The 18193-nt window shown below is 36.2% G+C and overlaps 1 protein-coding gene across 1 annotated transcript in view; it reads right to left on the bottom strand.

The window, feature by feature from the left end:
* Positions 1-12803: 12803 nt before the first annotated feature.
* LOC127869607 (bone morphogenetic protein 1 homolog) overlaps positions 12804-18193 on the bottom strand; it is a 35258-nt gene continuing 29868 nt past the window's right edge. The window contains exon 8 of the mRNA XM_052412262.1: positions 12804-12850. Coding sequence (XP_052268222.1) covers positions 12804-12850 — 47 coding nt within the window. The remainder of the gene's footprint in view (positions 12851-18193) is intronic.

An 18193-nucleotide genomic window follows, 5' to 3' on the forward strand; every position in this document is an offset into this window, starting at 1 on the left:
ATTAAAATATAGCAATTTTGAGTGCTGAATGGTTGGTGAAAAGATCTTATAAAATTCCCCCTTTCTCCCAAAACGACGCGAAATTCCCCCCTTTAAGGGCCCCGGCCCCAATCCCCCAAAGTGTAGCAAGGGCCATGCTTGTCCATATACACATGCATACCAAATATGAAGGTTACATCTGAAGCCTCATAGAAGTTATGAGCATTCTTCGAAACCTAAACCGTAAAACGCAAAGTGTGTCAGACGGACAGTGCGATCACCCATTAAAAAACAGTGCGATCACCCATTAAAAAACAGACTTAAAAAGGGTGAGACATACAACCAAATTGGTAAATCCTTGTCTTCATGTTACAGCGATTTTATTACCCAATTTGTTAAAGTACTGGTACAAGTCCAATCATCGGTTGAAAATCTCAAAAAATCGATTGTTTTTTATCCGATAGTGAAATAAATTTAGTTGTGTCACACCGCACCGTTTTTATGAAACATCATTGACGATTCGTCAGTGTAAAACGAAAGAGCCAATCAGAAGCGTTGTAACTGAAACCAATATTAATTCAGCATGGAGTCTGATCGTGGAAAGAAAAGAAAAACAAGAGCACCATCTTGGGGGTGCTGACCGCTCATCTATTTTTCTTTTTAAAGGTGTAGGGATCTATCTAAATTTCAATCACAAAGGAGGGAGGGGTGAAGTGGAGAGGGGTGTATAGTGTGGGTGTGTGGTCATTTATTACATTATCTCCCAAAAATGCGGAAAAAACAAGATGCGTTTGTGAAACACAATGTCCCCCTATATGACGTTTGACTTTGAAGGATGACCTTGACCTTGTGAAGGATGACCTTGACCTTTCACCATTCAAAATGTGCAGCTCCATGAGATACACATGCATGCCAAATATCAAGTTGCTATATTCAATATTGCAAAAGTATTCATAAAATAAGCGATTTGGGCCACATATATTTGACCTCTGACCTTGAAGGATAACATTGACCTTGACCTTTCACCACTCAAAATGTGCAGCTCCATGAGATACACATGCATGCCAAATATCAAGTTTCTATCTTCAATATTGCAAAAGTATTCATAAAATGAGCGATTTTGGCCATATATATTTGACCTCTGACCTTGAAGGATGACCTTGACCTTGACCTTTCACCACTCAAAATGTGCAGCTTCATGAGATACACATGCATTCAATATAGCAAAAGTTATTGCAAAATGTTAAAGTTGGCGCAGACAGACCAACAGACAGACTAACAGACAGGGCAAAAACAATATGTCCCCCACTACTATAGTGGGGGACATAAAAAATTGGGGGGGAGGGGGGGATTCTTGGGTGGGATCAAAAATTAAATAATAAAAATAAATATTTGTGCTTTTTAACCATGTTTGAAAAAAACAAGAGATGTGTTTGTCAGAAACACAATGCCTGCTATTGCACCGCTTTGAAATTATTATTATTTTTATCCTTGACCTTGAAGGATGACCTTGACCTTGAACTTCCACCACCCAAAATGTGCAGCTTTATGAGAACGCCACTTTCAAACATTAATTTTTTGACCTTTGACCTTGAAGGATGACCTTGACATTGAAGGATGACCTTGACCTTGAACTGCCACCACTCAAATGTGCAGCTTCATGATAACGCCGCTTTGAAATATTTTTTGTTGACCTTTGACCTTGAAGAATGACCTTAACCTTGAAGAATGACCTTGACCTTGAACTCCCACCACTCAAAATGTGCAGCTTCATGAGAACACTGCTTTGATATTTTTTTACCTTTGACCTTGAAGGATGACATTGACCTTGAACTTCCACCACTCAAAATGTGCAGCTTCATGAGAATGCCGCTTTGAACAATTTTTTATTTGTTTTTGACCTTGAAGGATGACCTTGACCTTCCACCACTCAAAATGTGCAGCTTCATGAGATACAAATGCATGCCAAATATCAAATTGCTATCTTCAATATTAAAAAAGTTATGGCCAATGTTAAAGTTTTCCGACGGACAGACGCCATATATGTGACATTTGACCTTGAAGGATGACCTTGACCTTGAACCCCTAAAAATGTGCAGCTCCTTGGGATACACATGCATGTCAAATATCAAGTTGCTATCTTCAAAAGTGAAAAAGTTATGGCCAATGTTCAAGTTTTTTTCGGACGGACGGACAGACTGACTGACATACTGACGGTCAGTTCAACTGCTATACATTGTATGCCACCCTACTGGGGGCATAAAAATTATTTTTTTTTGTGGTGGGGGTGGTGGGGTATAGTGTGAGGGTGTGGTGGCCATTTATTAGATGATCTTTATAATAATAATGGGGGGGGGGATTGAGGGGGGATTCTGGGGGGGGGGGGGAGAGGGGGATGGTTTGGGTGGAGTCTATTGTGGTATATCAGGTAAGAGTTGTTTTGTCAAAGTATCAATCGAATCGAATCATAAATAAAGAAGTTATGGCAATTTAAGCAAAATTTAATAATTTGACCTTGAGGGTCAAGGTCATTCAAAGGTCAAGATAAAATTCAACTTGCCAGGTACAGTACCCTATGATAGCATGAAAGTATTTGAAGTTTAAAAGCAATAGCCTTGATACTTTAGAAGTAAAGTGGATCTAAACACAAAATGTAACCATATATTCAAATTTACTAAGTCAAAAAAGGGCCATAATTCCATAAAAATGACAACCAGAGTTATGCAACTTGTCCTTTAGTGTCCCCTTATGATAGTCTGTGAGTGTTCAAAGTATGAAAGCAATATCTATGATACTTTAAGGGTAAAGTGGACCAAAACACAAAACTTAACCAAATTTTCAAGCATAAAGGGCCCATAATTCTGTCAAAATACCAGTTAGAATTACATAACTTTGCCTGCACAGTCCCCTTACAATAGTTAGTAAGTGTTGCAAGTATGAAAGCAATAGCTTTGATACTTTTGGAAAAAAGTGGACCTAAACACAAAACTTAACCAAATTTTCAATTTTCTAAGTATAAAAAGGGCATATAATTCTGTCAAAATGCCAGTCAGAGTTATCTAACTTTGCCTGCCCAGTTCCCTCATGATAGTAAGTATGTGTACCAAGTTTGAATGCAATAGCATTGATACTTTATGAGAAAAGTGGACCTAAACGCAAAACTTAACCGGACGCCGACGCTGACCCCAACACTGACGCCGACGCCAAGGTTAAAAAAATAGATGAGCTAATGAACCTTTTAGATTTAGGATTTAAAGCTCAATCTGGTTAGAAAGAAAATGACACAGCTGATTTTTCTTCCTGTTTATATTGTTAGTTATTGTTCAATTATCTATCTGTTATATTTGTTTTGGTTCTCGTTATCTTTTTTGCGCTGTAAGATTGGCTTCGTTCACGATTGTTGTGACTTTTCTTAGTGCCGTTATTAAGACATTTAACTTAGAGGATGATTATAGCAGCAGTTACAGTGATAGTGACTCTGACTCTTGCGAGATGTAAATGTGAGATGAAGTTCTCATCAGGTAAAATTTATTTTAATAGAAATCTTGGATCTCCTGTCTTATTTCCTTTTTTGTCAATCATGAATTTCAGCCAGAGCACTGATATCTATTAGCCAAAGTTGCATATTCGTTTTTTTTCTCAAGGGGGGCTTTGCCCCCTTGAACCCCCTACCAGGGCATACCCTGGATTCATTGACGGCCTTGGCAGCCCCCTAGACCCCCAGCCTTATCTGTTGCTTTATTAAAAAAATCTGTTGTTCCAAATAAAAATTAAAACACTGCTAATGTTTTATGACTTGCATAATCAAAATCAAAATAAGCGTGTTCTGTCCACAATAAAGTCAAATAATTTGTTTCATTTCTCCAAATTATAAACAAATTAAGTTTTAAAAAAACTTGTTAAATGTATAAAACTGCTACAGTAATACATTTTTTAAATGCTACAAGTGAATTAACTTTAATCGTTTAAAAAAAGCAAAATAAATTAACCACTATTAGCTTCTATTATTGCTAAAATAAGGGTATCAGTAAAACTGATGGATGCTCCCCAATGATGCTTTGTCGATATATGGGTTGTGTGGAAAAAAGTGAGACCTTGAGAAAATCTAATATTAGCCTCAGTGACCTTGACCCCAGTGACCTCAAACCTCATCAAAAGGTAGAGGTCCATGCAAGGTACCTACATGCCAAATAAATAAGAGATCGGTCAAATAATGAAGGCGCTATGAGAAACTGTAACCAAAGTGTGACCTTGAGAAAATCTATTATTAGCCTTGGTGACCTTGACCCCAGTGACCTCAAACCTCATCAAAAGGTAGAGGTCCATGCAAGGTACGTACATGCCAAATATGTAAGAGAGCAGTAAATTATTGAAGGCGCTATGAGAAACTGTAACAAAAGTGTGACCTTGACACATGAAAATCTATTATAAGCCTCGATGACCTTGACCCCAGTGACCTCAAACCTCATCAAAAGGTAGAGGTCTAGCAAGCTTCCTACATGCCAAATATGAAAGAGATTGGTAAAGTATTGAAGGTGCTATGAGAAACTGTAGCAAAAGTGGGACGGAAAAATCTATTATAAGCTTTGGTGACCTTGACCCCAGTGACCTCAAACCTCATCAAAAGGTAGAGAGGTCCTTGCAAGGTACCTATATGCCAAATATGCGAGAGAGCGGTAAATTATTGAAGGCGCTATGAGAAACTGTAACAAAAGTGTGACCTTAACATATGAAAGTCTATTATTAGCCTCGATGACCTTGACCCCAGTGACCTCAAACCTCATCAAAAGGTAGAGGTCTAGAAAGGTTACTACATGCCAAATATGAAAGAGATCAGTAAAGTATTGAAGGTGCTATGAGAAACTGTAACAAAAGTGTGACGGAAAAATCTATTATTAGCTTTGGTGACCTTGACCTTAACCCCAGTGACCTCAAACGTCATCAAAAGGTAGAGGTCCATGCAAGGTACATGAACCTACATGCCAAATATGAAAGAGATCGGTAAGTATTGAAGGTGCTATGAGAAACTGTAACAAAAGTGGGACGGAAAAATCTATTATTAGCCTTGGTTACCTTGACCCCAGTTACCTCAAACGTCATCAAAAGGTAGAGGTCCATGCAAGGTATCTACATGCCAAATATGAAAGAGATCGGTAAAGTATTGAAGGTGTTATAAAAACTGTAACAAAAGTCTATTATTAGCCTTGGTGACCTTGACCCCAGTGACCTCAAACGTCATCAAAAGGTAGTGGTCCATGCAAGGTACCTACATGCCAAATATGAAAGAGATCGGTAAAGTATTGAAGGTGCTATGAGAAACTGTAACAAAAGTGTGACGGAAAAATCTATTATTAGCCTTGGCGACCTTGACCTGAGTGACCTCAAACGTCATCAAAAGGTAGAGGTCCATGCAAGGTATCTACATGCCAAATATGAAAGAGATCGGTAAAGTATTGAAGGTGCTATGAGAAACTGTAACTTTTTTTCCGTATCGAAGTACGGAAGGACAAACTAGCAGCTATATGCTCCCCACATATAATATATATATATATATACAGGGTTTTCATTAGGAGGCGGCCGGCGGCCGATTTGACCGCCTCAAATGTTATTCAGGCCGGCTCAAATTCGGAAAGAAAATTAAAACAAAACATCGGCAAATTTTCACGACGATGACGAGATATTTAGTATTCGTTAATATACTAACTGTCTGAAACGGAAGTAAACAACCTAAACCGATATATGTTAACTGCTTTCTCATTGGTCGTATCGATATAATTGTCCAATCGCGGAGCGGTTAACGAGACTGTACGACTTTGATTCAAGGTCACAAACTGTGACAAAGTCAACAATTGGATATGTAAAAAAAAAGAAAAATAAACGACTATTTCGTTTGTGTTTCGAGTAAGAACGATAGTTCGCTGTTGAAGTTATCTTGTTCCAGTTTTTTTAACGTTTATCATTTACCGGCACCTCCGGATAAATGCACTTTCCTGCTACACTTACATTTCGTTTTTTATTTGATTTTCGACAGATTTCGTTGATGTTTGTTTTTTTCCGCGGAGTTTTGATCCTCCGAGCGGTAAGTGGATTTATTTGTTACCACATTTTACAGGAGGGTGAGTCTTTCATTAGGATAAATGAAACTCTCGATCCCCAAACTCTCCTGATTTTTCCTGATTAAGGTCGGATTTGGTTGGCTTAAATGCTAAATATATTGAATTGGCACTGCAATGTTAAGCTATGTCCAAATTTGTATTTGAAAAAATGGCCCCAAAGAAGATACCTCAGCAAAATATTTAAATCCTAACATTGCATCAGCTGGGGCAACATATGCCCGATTTTTTTCCCAAATAATTTCCTAAGTTAATAAAAAAAACAACAACAATTATTCTCATGTCAACAGGCACGCAATCTTTATAAACTGAATAATCAATTATTTCAGAAAAAGACAGTCATTGTGTCCTCTTAACACAGTATTACTTATAAATGTTCAGGTATTTGATCATAAAATGCTTTAGTATTATTGTTTTAATTATTGTGATGTTTATCAGACTTTATTTTTCTTAAGGTAATTTACTCCTTTGGTAATAGTATTTGAATTGCTATTCACATACTCTTGGTAAAATGGGATCGTGTTAAGTAGAGATTAATTATATTGAATGTTATTGTTTGACATGTGATAAAGATGTTTACAGTGTGTACTGTTTCTTCTTATTTGCAATAACTACTTGTGGACAAGTCATTTAAATTGATTTAGTTATATATTTTGAAATGTCATAGTCATTATTGGAAGTTACAACTTATTAAAATGTTAAAATTTCCAGTGTTTGTTTAATTCAGATTTTCATTAATACTGTAAAGAATACATGTTATGTACTGCACAGAAATTATACATTAAGCTAGGGCCCGGGCCCTTCGCCCCCGACGGGGACATTCCACCTCAGACCCATGCATCTACATGAAAATTTAAAGAAATAGATTTTGATATTTGCTAGCCAAAGTATTTTTTTCTGTTTTGAATCTCTTAAAAATACAGGTGTCTTAAAGCTCAGGAGAAGCGATTTCTTTGTTTCAAATAAGTTAAATTGCAGGTGCTTCCGGGGACATAAAACGGCATATTCACAAATCTCTGGAAAACAAACAGTGCTAAAAAATATTTTAAGTAGTCATTTACTATTTAATTGATTATGTCCTCTGATTGTTGCATTTTTAATTTAAATATGTGTTCCTATATCAGGGGTTTTTTTTACTAAGAAAGTGACGCCGATATTCGGCGTCTTCCCCTACCAGAATGTTTCCCCTAAAAATACAATTTCCCCTCCAAAAATATAATTTTTCACCAAAATATAATATTTTACCCTCAAAGCAATGTTTTTTTTTCTTTTGGGAAGTCGACACTTATCCAATTTGTACCATGTACAACGATCTCGCTCTCTCTCTCTCTCTCTCTCTCCCGACGAACACTCAAATCTGGGAATACCAGTGATTCTAAATATAGCTCTTAAATTACGTCATGGAAACCGGGCAACTAATCGTATTAATCATGGGACTATTTTACTGGATTCCGGTCTTGCGCGAGAATGGCGTTTCGTAAATTAATTACCGGAAACCAGTCGAATTTTCATCCGGGTTATGTGAAAGCCAAGATATAAACGTTAAAACAGAAAAAGTCTAACAATTGGCGTTCAAACACAAACAAAATAAAACATTCGGACTCGGAAAATATTAATTGCGTCGACGCATTTTTTTAAGAATGAATCATCAAAAACAGTTGAAACCCAGCAAAATTCGGAGGTACATGTAATAAACATCGAACATTGTGAAAGTGAAAGTACACAATCGGCAGCTGCCGCACCTTTCCCTTCCAATACTGTAGCAGATCTAAATCATCTACCCATTCATCATGAAATTGAAATCACAATATTGACATCGTCCCCCGGCCCCAGTTGAAAACATTTCCCATTTTTAGATCTACCCCTGCAACTTTATTTAGGACTTTGACTTTAATATCATACTTGTTCATGTGTTTAAGAACAAAAAGGTCAGAGACATTCCTCTTTTTCTAAAAACAACAACTGAAGTCTGTAGGTGAGTTATAGAAATTGAAATGAACAGTTTTTATTTTTTCCCCAAATATGACTCTTTCGCGCTCTATTTTCCCCTTTTACCCAGCGTCCAGCGTCTTCCCCTTTTTCTAAAAAAAACCCCTGCTATATGCATTTATTGTTGTATTGACTTAAAAAACTAAAATGGATGCCCATTCTTAGTTTGCTGTCTTAGTCTACCCTAAAATTATACATGTTTTTTTGCATAATTGAATTATCAAAAACTGCATACTTTTAAAGGCATTGTCAGAGTTAATTGGTTAAGTTAGAGACAAAGTAAAGCAAATATATTCATTTTTCTTAAAATGAATCATCCTCTCTGGCCCCCTGGACCCCTGTCCAGGGTGTGCCCTGAACCCACCGTGGCTCTATCGGCACCCAGATTTTATTTTCAGGATTTCAAATTTGGGACAATTGACACCCCTGAGAGTTGATGTAACCTGAGGACTTTACAATTCACATTAACATCCTCTATTTTAACTGAGGAAAATCATGTAAAATATATGCGCCCAAAATCGCTCAAAAGCCACGATTTGGCACCTTTATTTCAAAAAATTTCCGGGGGGCATGAGTAAGTTTACCCCCTAGAACGTTGGCCTCCTCAAATAACTCAAAAGCCTGCTACAAAGAATCCTAATGAAAACCCTGTATATATATATGGGGAGCATAAAAATTATGTTCCTTTTTAAAACAGAGCAATATACTGTTTACAAATAATGTGTTATATTACATGTCAGGATCACTCTACATGACCTAAGTTGTAAATGTTTTACAAAAACCTCTGACTGAGATACATTAATCAGCCAGCAAGTATAAAAGCCCCCCTTTTCAGTTTGAGTGACATGAATGATAAGGTAGGTAAATATTTCTCCAGCTATTGAAACCCCATATAAACACCAAGGGGGTCAATCAAACAAAGAATAATTCAAGTGAAATGTTTGAAGCTACAAATGCAAATATTCAAATGAATTTTTATAAACTTAAATGTTATCCAAAATAAGTGCATGCATTGCAAAATGTGATTTAAAGTGACCTTTTCACATATTTTGGCATGTTTTGGAGTTTTTCATTACATACTTAAAATTGATAAAATGTAAACATCGAAACTAAAGAGATCCAATATAAAACAAAAATAAATTTAAACAGGACTATTGCCAAGCGATAAAAGTCCCCAGGCACTACCGGTGAAACTCCTCCATTTTCAGCAATATTTCTAGACTATTTGTTGCCATAGCAACCAGAATTCTTAATGTAGGAACAAAATGAAATGACGTGCATAATCTCCATACTGCTATCTGTCCATGTTTCAAGTTTCAAGAAACAAGATGGCCTGAAAAGCCCAAAGTGGCTGACCTGAGATTCAAAGGAACTGACCTGTTCTGTGCAGCCCAAGATGTCATAAGAACAAAATGTTCTTACAAACTTTCATGACTAGTGAACACTCTGGCAGCCAGGTTTTTCTAAAGACCAGAAGTATTTTCATACACATGACATCTAATATATCATTTAAACAAATATTCTGACAAAGTTTCATGAAGATTCATGAAGCCATATACTGTGAAACCATTTATTTTCGTCAGCACGAAATTTTGTCCTTTTTTAAAAAATGACTTTTTCGTCAGCACTTAAATTCGTCCATTTTTGGTTTTTGAAAAAAAAGCGTCCGATTTGTTTGTAATGTTTGTAATACATGTAATATGCGGTTGCGAGAAAATCGTGCTGGGAAAGAGGGGTGACACTTGGTAGTCACTTGCAGGAGGTGGGCCTTGTTTGGCATATGCCAATTAACAAGTCTGTTATTTCAGGTGATAGTACAATGTAACTGTCCCTTATTATTTTATGTCATTGACACGTTCTTTGTTATGATTAGCGGATAAGTGGGACTGAATAATTGCTAACGAGTGTTTTAAACAACGAAGGTACGGGTTTTATGTATATGTACAAAAATAGTAGATGCAGTAAAAGCCAAACAACCAAACACAAATCAATATGTTCTTTATTAATTTGTAATAAAAGCGCAGAATATATTTCAGTCAGGTGTTGATCACACATCGTCATATTTTAATTGCGTTTAATAGTATTGTCTTTAATCCGGATTTGCCGCGTGTTTGCTGTATAATCTGCAACACCCCTGAAAAACACAATACACACAATGGGTAATAAAGTTGTTAACAATTAGCGCTAATCAACACTATTTTACATGTACCTAAACGAAGTCGACGCATTCTATACAGCCTTATTGCATTCGCGTTTACAGGAAATGTCAGTTGTCAGTACACTGTATAATGTACACCCCTTTGTGTCAAAACCGGATTTAACTTGAGTGTGAATAGTCGACTGTTTCATGTTCTTTGTATCAATACCATCCGGGTATATGTACTATAAGTACTCCAGTCTACAAACAAAGTGCGCGATTCCTCATATGGGTATTCGGACGTTTAAAAAATTGACCCTATGGTTTAGCGTTCATGCCGTCGAACGCATTTAGCAATACAACTCGTTTTTTTTCACTATTTCTTTACTTGAAAAAATACTAGTGGCTTATAACTTACCTTGCAATCTTTCTTTACTCGCATTTTGCGAGTGTGCGAGTGTTTAATTTCAAGCCCTGTGTATATGCGTGGATTACGCTGGATTTAAATGCCTCATGCCTACGGTAATTCAGTCTTATTTGTTTCAAATATGTGACATGATTGTTCGTTAGGATCTTGAATTCGTCCATCGGTCGAAGGACGAAAAAGACGAAAATTAATGTCTGACGAATAATAATGGTTGCACAGTATAAAGAAAAATGCCTTGCATCCTGGTGGCCATATTTTTCAAGCAACTGGAGGGAACCATTTTCGAACATGTCCAAGATATCAATGGGACAAATCATCTGACAATGTTTCATGATGATCAGACAATAATTATGGCTTCTAGAGTGTTAACAAGGTTTTACTATGTAGCTATATAAGGAAAAATGCCACGCCCCCTGGCAGCCATGTTTTTCAACCAACCGGAACCATTTTCGAATTCGTCCAAGATATTATTGGGACACATGTTCTGACAAAGTTTCATGAAGATCAGACTAAAAATGTGACTTCTAGAGTGTTAACAAGGTTTTACTATAGCCATATAAGGAAAACTGCCACGCCCCCTGGCGGCCATGTTTTTCAATCAACCGGAACCATTTTCGAACTCGTCCAAGATTTTATTGGGACACATGTTCCCACCAAGTTTCATGCAGATTGGACTAAAAATGTTACTTCTAGAGTGTTAACAAGGTTTTACTATAGCCATATAAGGAAAACTGCCACGCCGCCTGGCAGCCATGTTTTTCAACCAACCGGAACCATTTTCGAACTCGTCCAAGATATTATTGAGACACATGTTCTAACCAAGTTTCATGAAGATTGGACAATAAATGTGACCTTTAGAGTGTTAACAAGGTAAATGTTGACGACGCATGACGGACAAAAGGCGATCACAATAGCTCACCATGAGCACAACGTGCTCAGGTGAGCTAAAAAAAAAAAAATATTTTTTTTAAATTGGGATTTATTTTTTTTTAAATTGGGGAAAAATACAGGGTATGCATATTTGGCATTGGGAATGGGTCCGACTATCGGACCCTTGAGATAGGCAGAAAAAGGCCTGTTACATTCTACGTTACATAGGACGGTATACTGTACGATCTGTATCAATATTATTTATGTACAATATACAAATAAAAGATGTAATTGATTTCAGAACATTTTAATTGTCACTTTAGATAAAAACAATGCTTAATTAATCCAGAAAAGTATAATAACATCGGTTTACGATGTAACGCTCTGCACCACAACAGACGAACGCAAACTGTATTTTACACTGTTTATTCTTCCACATTAAAACCAGATTCTTTACATCAAGGTCGTGTTATCGATTTATATCTACACAGCGAGCGAATCGAGAGATTGAAAAATTGAATAGTGGTTGGATTTAAATTGCTCAGGCCAGGGCTCGAATTTAACTTTTATTTTCTACTAGCAAAAAATTGTGAGCAGCTTTAATATCAACTCGCAAAATCAAAAACATTCTCGCAAATTTTGCTGGAAACATAAATAAAGCAAGTTTGGACATTAGTTTAGTACTATTAAAACAAAATAAAATATGACATCAACAACAAGTTTTAGTGTTATATATTAAGTTCTTTTTCCCACTTTTCACTGTTTTCGTAGAAGGATTTAATTTCCGTTTTTTTTTTTACCTAACTCAACGGTTAACTTGCTTTATATTTGTTATTTCCATCAGTGGGCAAAAAGAAACTAGATATTTTTCGCTTTGACGCCATAACTGTTTTAGTTTTATGTCTCTTATAATGAACATGTGTGGATAATCGACTGTTTCACGTTCTTTGTACCAATACCATCCAATATATGTACTATAAGTATACCAGTCTACATGCAAGGTGCGGGCTTCCGCATACGGGTATTTGGACGTTCTATAATTGACCTGCGGTTTAGCGTTCACAACGTCGAGTGCATTTAGCAATATTACTCTCTTTTCACTATTTCTTTACTTGCAAAAAAATTCTAGTGGCTTAAAACTTAACTCGCAATCGCTATTTTTCACTCGTATTTGCAAGTGTGCGAGTGTTAATTTCGAGCCCTGCTCAGGCATGCAAAATTCAAAGTGTCATTACATAATTTTTACGGAACATTATCGAGAAATGAATTATATTGCAATCCGCTGATATTAAGTGTCTGATACCTGGGCTTGAATGTTACGCACAAAATCCTTGCCTACAATATAGACAAAGAAGGAACAAGAGATGTATTTGTCAGAAACACAATGCATCCTATTGTGCCGCTTTGAAATATTTTTATTTTTTTTAACTTTGACCTTGAAGGATGACCTTGACCTTGAATTTCCACCACTCAAAATGTGCAGCTTCATGATAACACCGCTTTGAACAATTTTTTTTTTACCTTGACCATGAAGGATGACCTTGACCTTGAACTTTCACCACTCAAAAATGTGCAGCTTCATGAGATACACATGCATGCCAAAGATCAAGTTTCTATCTTCAATAATGCAAAAGTTATGGCCAACGTTAAAGTTTTTTCCGGACGGACAGACAGACATACTGACTGACGGACAGTTCAACTGCTATATCATGCCACCCTACCAGGGGCAAAAAAATGTCCAACATTATTCGAATGGTTCAGCCGCTGTACACTCCAAATATTACCAATGTAAAAAGAAGCTTAATATTAGAGAGCGTCGACAAGTTGGACTAGGTAAGCATTGAAGTAAACAATTTACACAAGCTTGCCAGTTATGCGTTTTTATTCTCCCCTTATCCCCAAAATCGTTGTTAAAGTTCAAAAGAAAGTATGAATTCAGCTTGTGACAATCTAAAGATGAACCTTTTTAAATGCTTGTATATATAAAAACTAGGGCTAAATGACCCAGGAATTAGGGTGAAACGACCTAGGGCGAACGGGTATTAGGGCGAAATGACTCACGGGCGAACAGGTATTAGGACGAAACGACCCAGATTCTGGATAACACCCAGTATTTCTGACTTTGGACATATTCTATCAACTTTTACTATTGACTATTTCTGGAATCCTCAGCGAGCTAGATCTCCTCACCTGTCTCATCAACCATCACTTATCTCCGGAACCACCAGAAGATATATAAAATTGTCAATTCAAAATTTCACGCTTTAGCTTTGATGTTTTTTATCAAGATTTTGTTTAGAGTATTCCTCAACAAATGACATGCTAATTCAATAATTGTCAGGATTAATTTAGAGCTGTATGTGCATTCATAAACGCTCAAACATTTAAGAACAATTATTTAACTTTTTAAGGCATTACCTTCCAAACGTTTGAATTTTTGCCTTCACAGACATTATGGTTTCAAATGGCGAAACCCTCAGCTCAAATGCAGCTCCTGTGAGCGTTTCAATGTACAGCTCCATATCCACTTTCTGGCAACTTCAAATGAATTGAAATAAATGAAAATGCAAGGTGTCCATTGTGTCTGACCTTACACAATCCAAAACAAAAACAGTGAACCACACAGATGGTCACTTCGGTATTTTGCAAAAACGTGTGCGACGATAAATTATAGATCGCCTTTCTGATACAGCATGTTTCAAATCATGTAAGAGATTAATTATATTGACACACAAATAAGATAAATCCAGAAGAAAATCTCTTAGCACTTTAAGTTGAATACAAGAGAGTATCAAGATGGTGGATGGTTCAATTATTTCCTGCTCAGGAATTTCGATGCCGTATGTTGTAGTTAGTGACAACATTTGATCACGTGGTCTTTTTAACGCATTACTTGTCTACGATTCATGTTAATACTGATGACGTTTTAATCATAAAAGGATTGAAATATGCATTAGGTCACAATATACTAAATAGTTTCGCTATATAATTCAATGCAAAAGCGACAACTTTGAGCGAAAATAGATTCAACATTTTGCACATAGAGACCCCCATAACCATACCTTTTCTTAAAGGCCATTCTAAGCGGAATCGATTTATGCAATAAAAAAGATATGTCATGTTCAAAACCAAAAAGAACTTGACGCTAATCAAAATCGACTGTTTTGCAACTTTTTTTTCGGTCGTTTCTTAGTGGAATGTAACCTTTTCAGTGCAAGGCTTTACCAAAGTCTCCAAGTTTATCATATTTCAGGGATTCGGTCGTGAACACCTATTTATGCCCTACCATTATCTCCGAAAGTTAAAACCCGAACAATAGTTTAAGATGTAAAACATGCCTTCGAGTCAACTATGATATTTTTTAGAGAGTAGAAACGAGTATTTAGTATATTGTAACCATTAGACTCTAACCGATATGTCGCTGCTGTTCTCATGGACCTATCGAAGGCCTTCGATTGCCTACCTCATGATATTCCTTTATGTAAATTAAAATGTTACGGCCTGTCCAAATCCTCTATTGACCTTTTAACATCTTAACTGTCCCTAAGAAAACAACAAAATTGGTAGCTCGGAAATTTAGTTCATGGGCCCACATTATCAAGGGCGTGCCACAGGGCTCTATACTTGGGCCTCTTCTATTAAATGTATTTATAAATGATATATTTTACTTCATTCATAATGGTACACTTTATAACTATGCAGACGACAACACACTATCGTACTGTACCTCAAATTTTGATGATTTAGTAAAAGTTTTACAAGAAGAGAGCAATATTCTAAGAGATTGGTTTACTTTTAACTGTATGCAAGCCAATCCCGACAAGTTTCAAACCATAGCTGTAGAGAAAAGAACTTCTTCAAAAAATCCCTCTTTTAATATAAGAAATGCAAATATAACATGTGATGATGTAGTCAAACTTCTTGGTGTAAACTTGGACTCCAACTTAAATTTTGATAATCATATCAGTAGTATATGCAGTAAGGAAGCACAGCAACTTAATATCTTGAAGAGAATAGGGAAAAACCTCTGTCTCTTAAGTAGACTGACCATTTTTCATTCCTTTATTCTATCAAATTTTAGTTTTTTCCCTCTAACTTGGCATTTTGCTCTAAAAGTAATACAGATAAAATTGAAAAAATACAGGAAAGGGCGCTCCGTTTTGTATATGATGATTATATTACTAGTATTTCCTATGATCAATTACTTAGAAAAGCAAATCTACCTAGCCTGTATATAAGGAGAATCAGAGTCATGGCACTTGAAAATTATAAATAATATGGCACCCCCTGTTTTAAATGACCTTGTTATTAAACGTGACGCTCGTTATTATTTCAGGTACTCCAACTTTCTAGAGATGCATCAGGTTAAATCAACAAAGTTCGGTAGCAACATTTCCGGCATGCGGCTCCAGTTCTTAGGAATTCTTTGTCAGAAAGCTTCAGAAAAGCAAGTAATTTTAATCATTTTAAGAGCTTTATTTCGCACTGGAATGGCAAAGAATGTAAATGCTCAGCATGAAATGTCACATAGGCGCGCATACCTGGCACACAGATCTGGAGCGGCATGCCACACTGTTTCTTTTGCTTTTCTTTTGCTTTGTTATGGTTGCTTTAGCTATCCTTATTTTTTGATTTTTGCTTTTGTATCTTATTTTTGCTTTAGTATATTGGTTCGCTTCGCTCATTGGTTGCTTGTGCTGTCCTTATTTTTGCGCTTTATCTTATTTTGCTTTAGTATATTGGTTTTGCCTGTGCTTGCTCATAGTTGCTTTGTTTGTCGCTATGTTACGTGTGCTCATAGCTGTTTTGTTTTTCGCTATGTTACTTGTTTTATGGTGAGAAAGCTGCTGATCAGTTCACCCCAAATCTGATTTGAGGTGATATTCGTTCTTAGATACATTTATCTTGTCACATTTTTGTGTTTCTTTTTGCGCTCAGTTTTTTAATTCCTAGTTCTTATTGCAGTTTTAAGTCCTATCCACAGGAATAGATCAGCAGCTTCCTTCACAGCTTTTAAACTTTCATATGTTTTATTTGTGTTTGCATATGCATATTGCTTTTGGTCTCAATTCATGCCTTATTACTTCCGTTACATTATAAATAACCCTTTGCATTTGACTCTGCTGCTGGTCCAGCAAATCTATACACTTATATTTAACTGTTTAAAATATATTTAACCCCATGCGTGCCATGATGATGATAGTACCATGTCTTTCATCTTCTTTCCCCCCCCTCCCCCTAGTGCAATACCAGCAGGAAAGTCAGGAATTTGTCAAGTAAATTAGTGTTGTATGCCGTAACCTGTATTGTTGATGTTGTATTGTATTTCTATATCCATGTAAATGTGTTTTTTTATCTAGCTTTTTTACCCTTGTTTTACTGTTTACATCTGTTGTATAGTCGGTTCAAAAGCTTTGCAGCTTAATTTATTTGTTACTGTCTTGCCGACTCAAAATAATTTTTTTTATTTGATGATTTGATTTGATCATAAAGCGGTGCAAACCCATAGGTTTCGTTGGGTAAGGTTTATTTTGTTTATCATTTTGTAATTCTATTTTCGGAAATACGATCAATATGATTTATCAATTATATGATGCGATTGCAATTTTACAGTATTCAGAAAAATAAAACGAAAAAATAAATGACGATAATAAACATGGTTATGCGCTGCATACGGATTTACTTAAAGCAGCTAACACGAGAGAGAAAGTACGCTTATATGTATTTAATAATAAACTTAACTAGGCATTTGCTTAAAAAACGAAAGAAAACAACTGAGGAAATAATGACATTTTAATTCCCAGTCCAAAAACGGTTGTATATGGGTTGTACACAAAGGTTTTTAATAAAAAGTCGAAAAAAAAGCTTCAGCTGCGCGCCTTATTTGGCGCCAAAGGCGCCAATAAGATTCACGAGGTGCGCTAGCGTGCCGATTTGCTTCCAACAGCGAACAAAGAGAACATTTAATAATAACATATCCTTAGAAAAAAACTACATGTACCTGAAAATACGCAAGTTTTAATCACATACTTTTTCTTCAGAATTCAAAGCAAAATTAATGCAAACACTACTTTCGTTTTATCAATGGAATTCCAAAGTCAACGAGTACTCACGTGATATATCACATAATGTAGTTCTGCAAATTCCTGCACGGTGATTGACCGATCCTCAATGATTTGAAGAATGCGACAATTTGTAAACAAAACCAGCCGATTTTGGTCATGCCTTTTGTAAAAAAAAGTATACTATGATTCGTACCAGGTGTGTAGCGATAAAAAAGATCAAAATGCAAAAAAGGGTCATTTGGGTGATTGAAGGGAACGTGTAATCATTGTTTTAGAGGATCAGTTGAATTTGTAAAATAATTCATAGTCTAAAGACAACTTGTTTTAGAGATGAAGCATTAGAATTGCAAGAAGATGTGTAAGTATTAGGTAAATGGTCTTGCTTTGCATGTATGCTTTTGATAATCGAACATACAGTGAAGGTGCCCAATAACTTGATGCATTACTTTCCAGGAGAGTTCATTTGAACGAGATCTTAAGATTGAAAGTGAGCATACGGTTGACTGTTAGCATTTTGCAAGGGAGGTTTGCATACTGGTTTGAGACGGTTTATTGACGTTCGTGACGCTACCAGTACTGTTCATGCTACTTATATTTGTGATGAAAATAGTAA

The sequence above is a fragment of the Dreissena polymorpha genome, chromosome 2 (genome assembly GCF_020536995.1).
Source record: "Dreissena polymorpha isolate Duluth1 chromosome 2, UMN_Dpol_1.0, whole genome shotgun sequence".
NCBI classification, from domain to species: Eukaryota; Metazoa; Mollusca; class Bivalvia; order Myida; family Dreissenidae; genus Dreissena; species Dreissena polymorpha.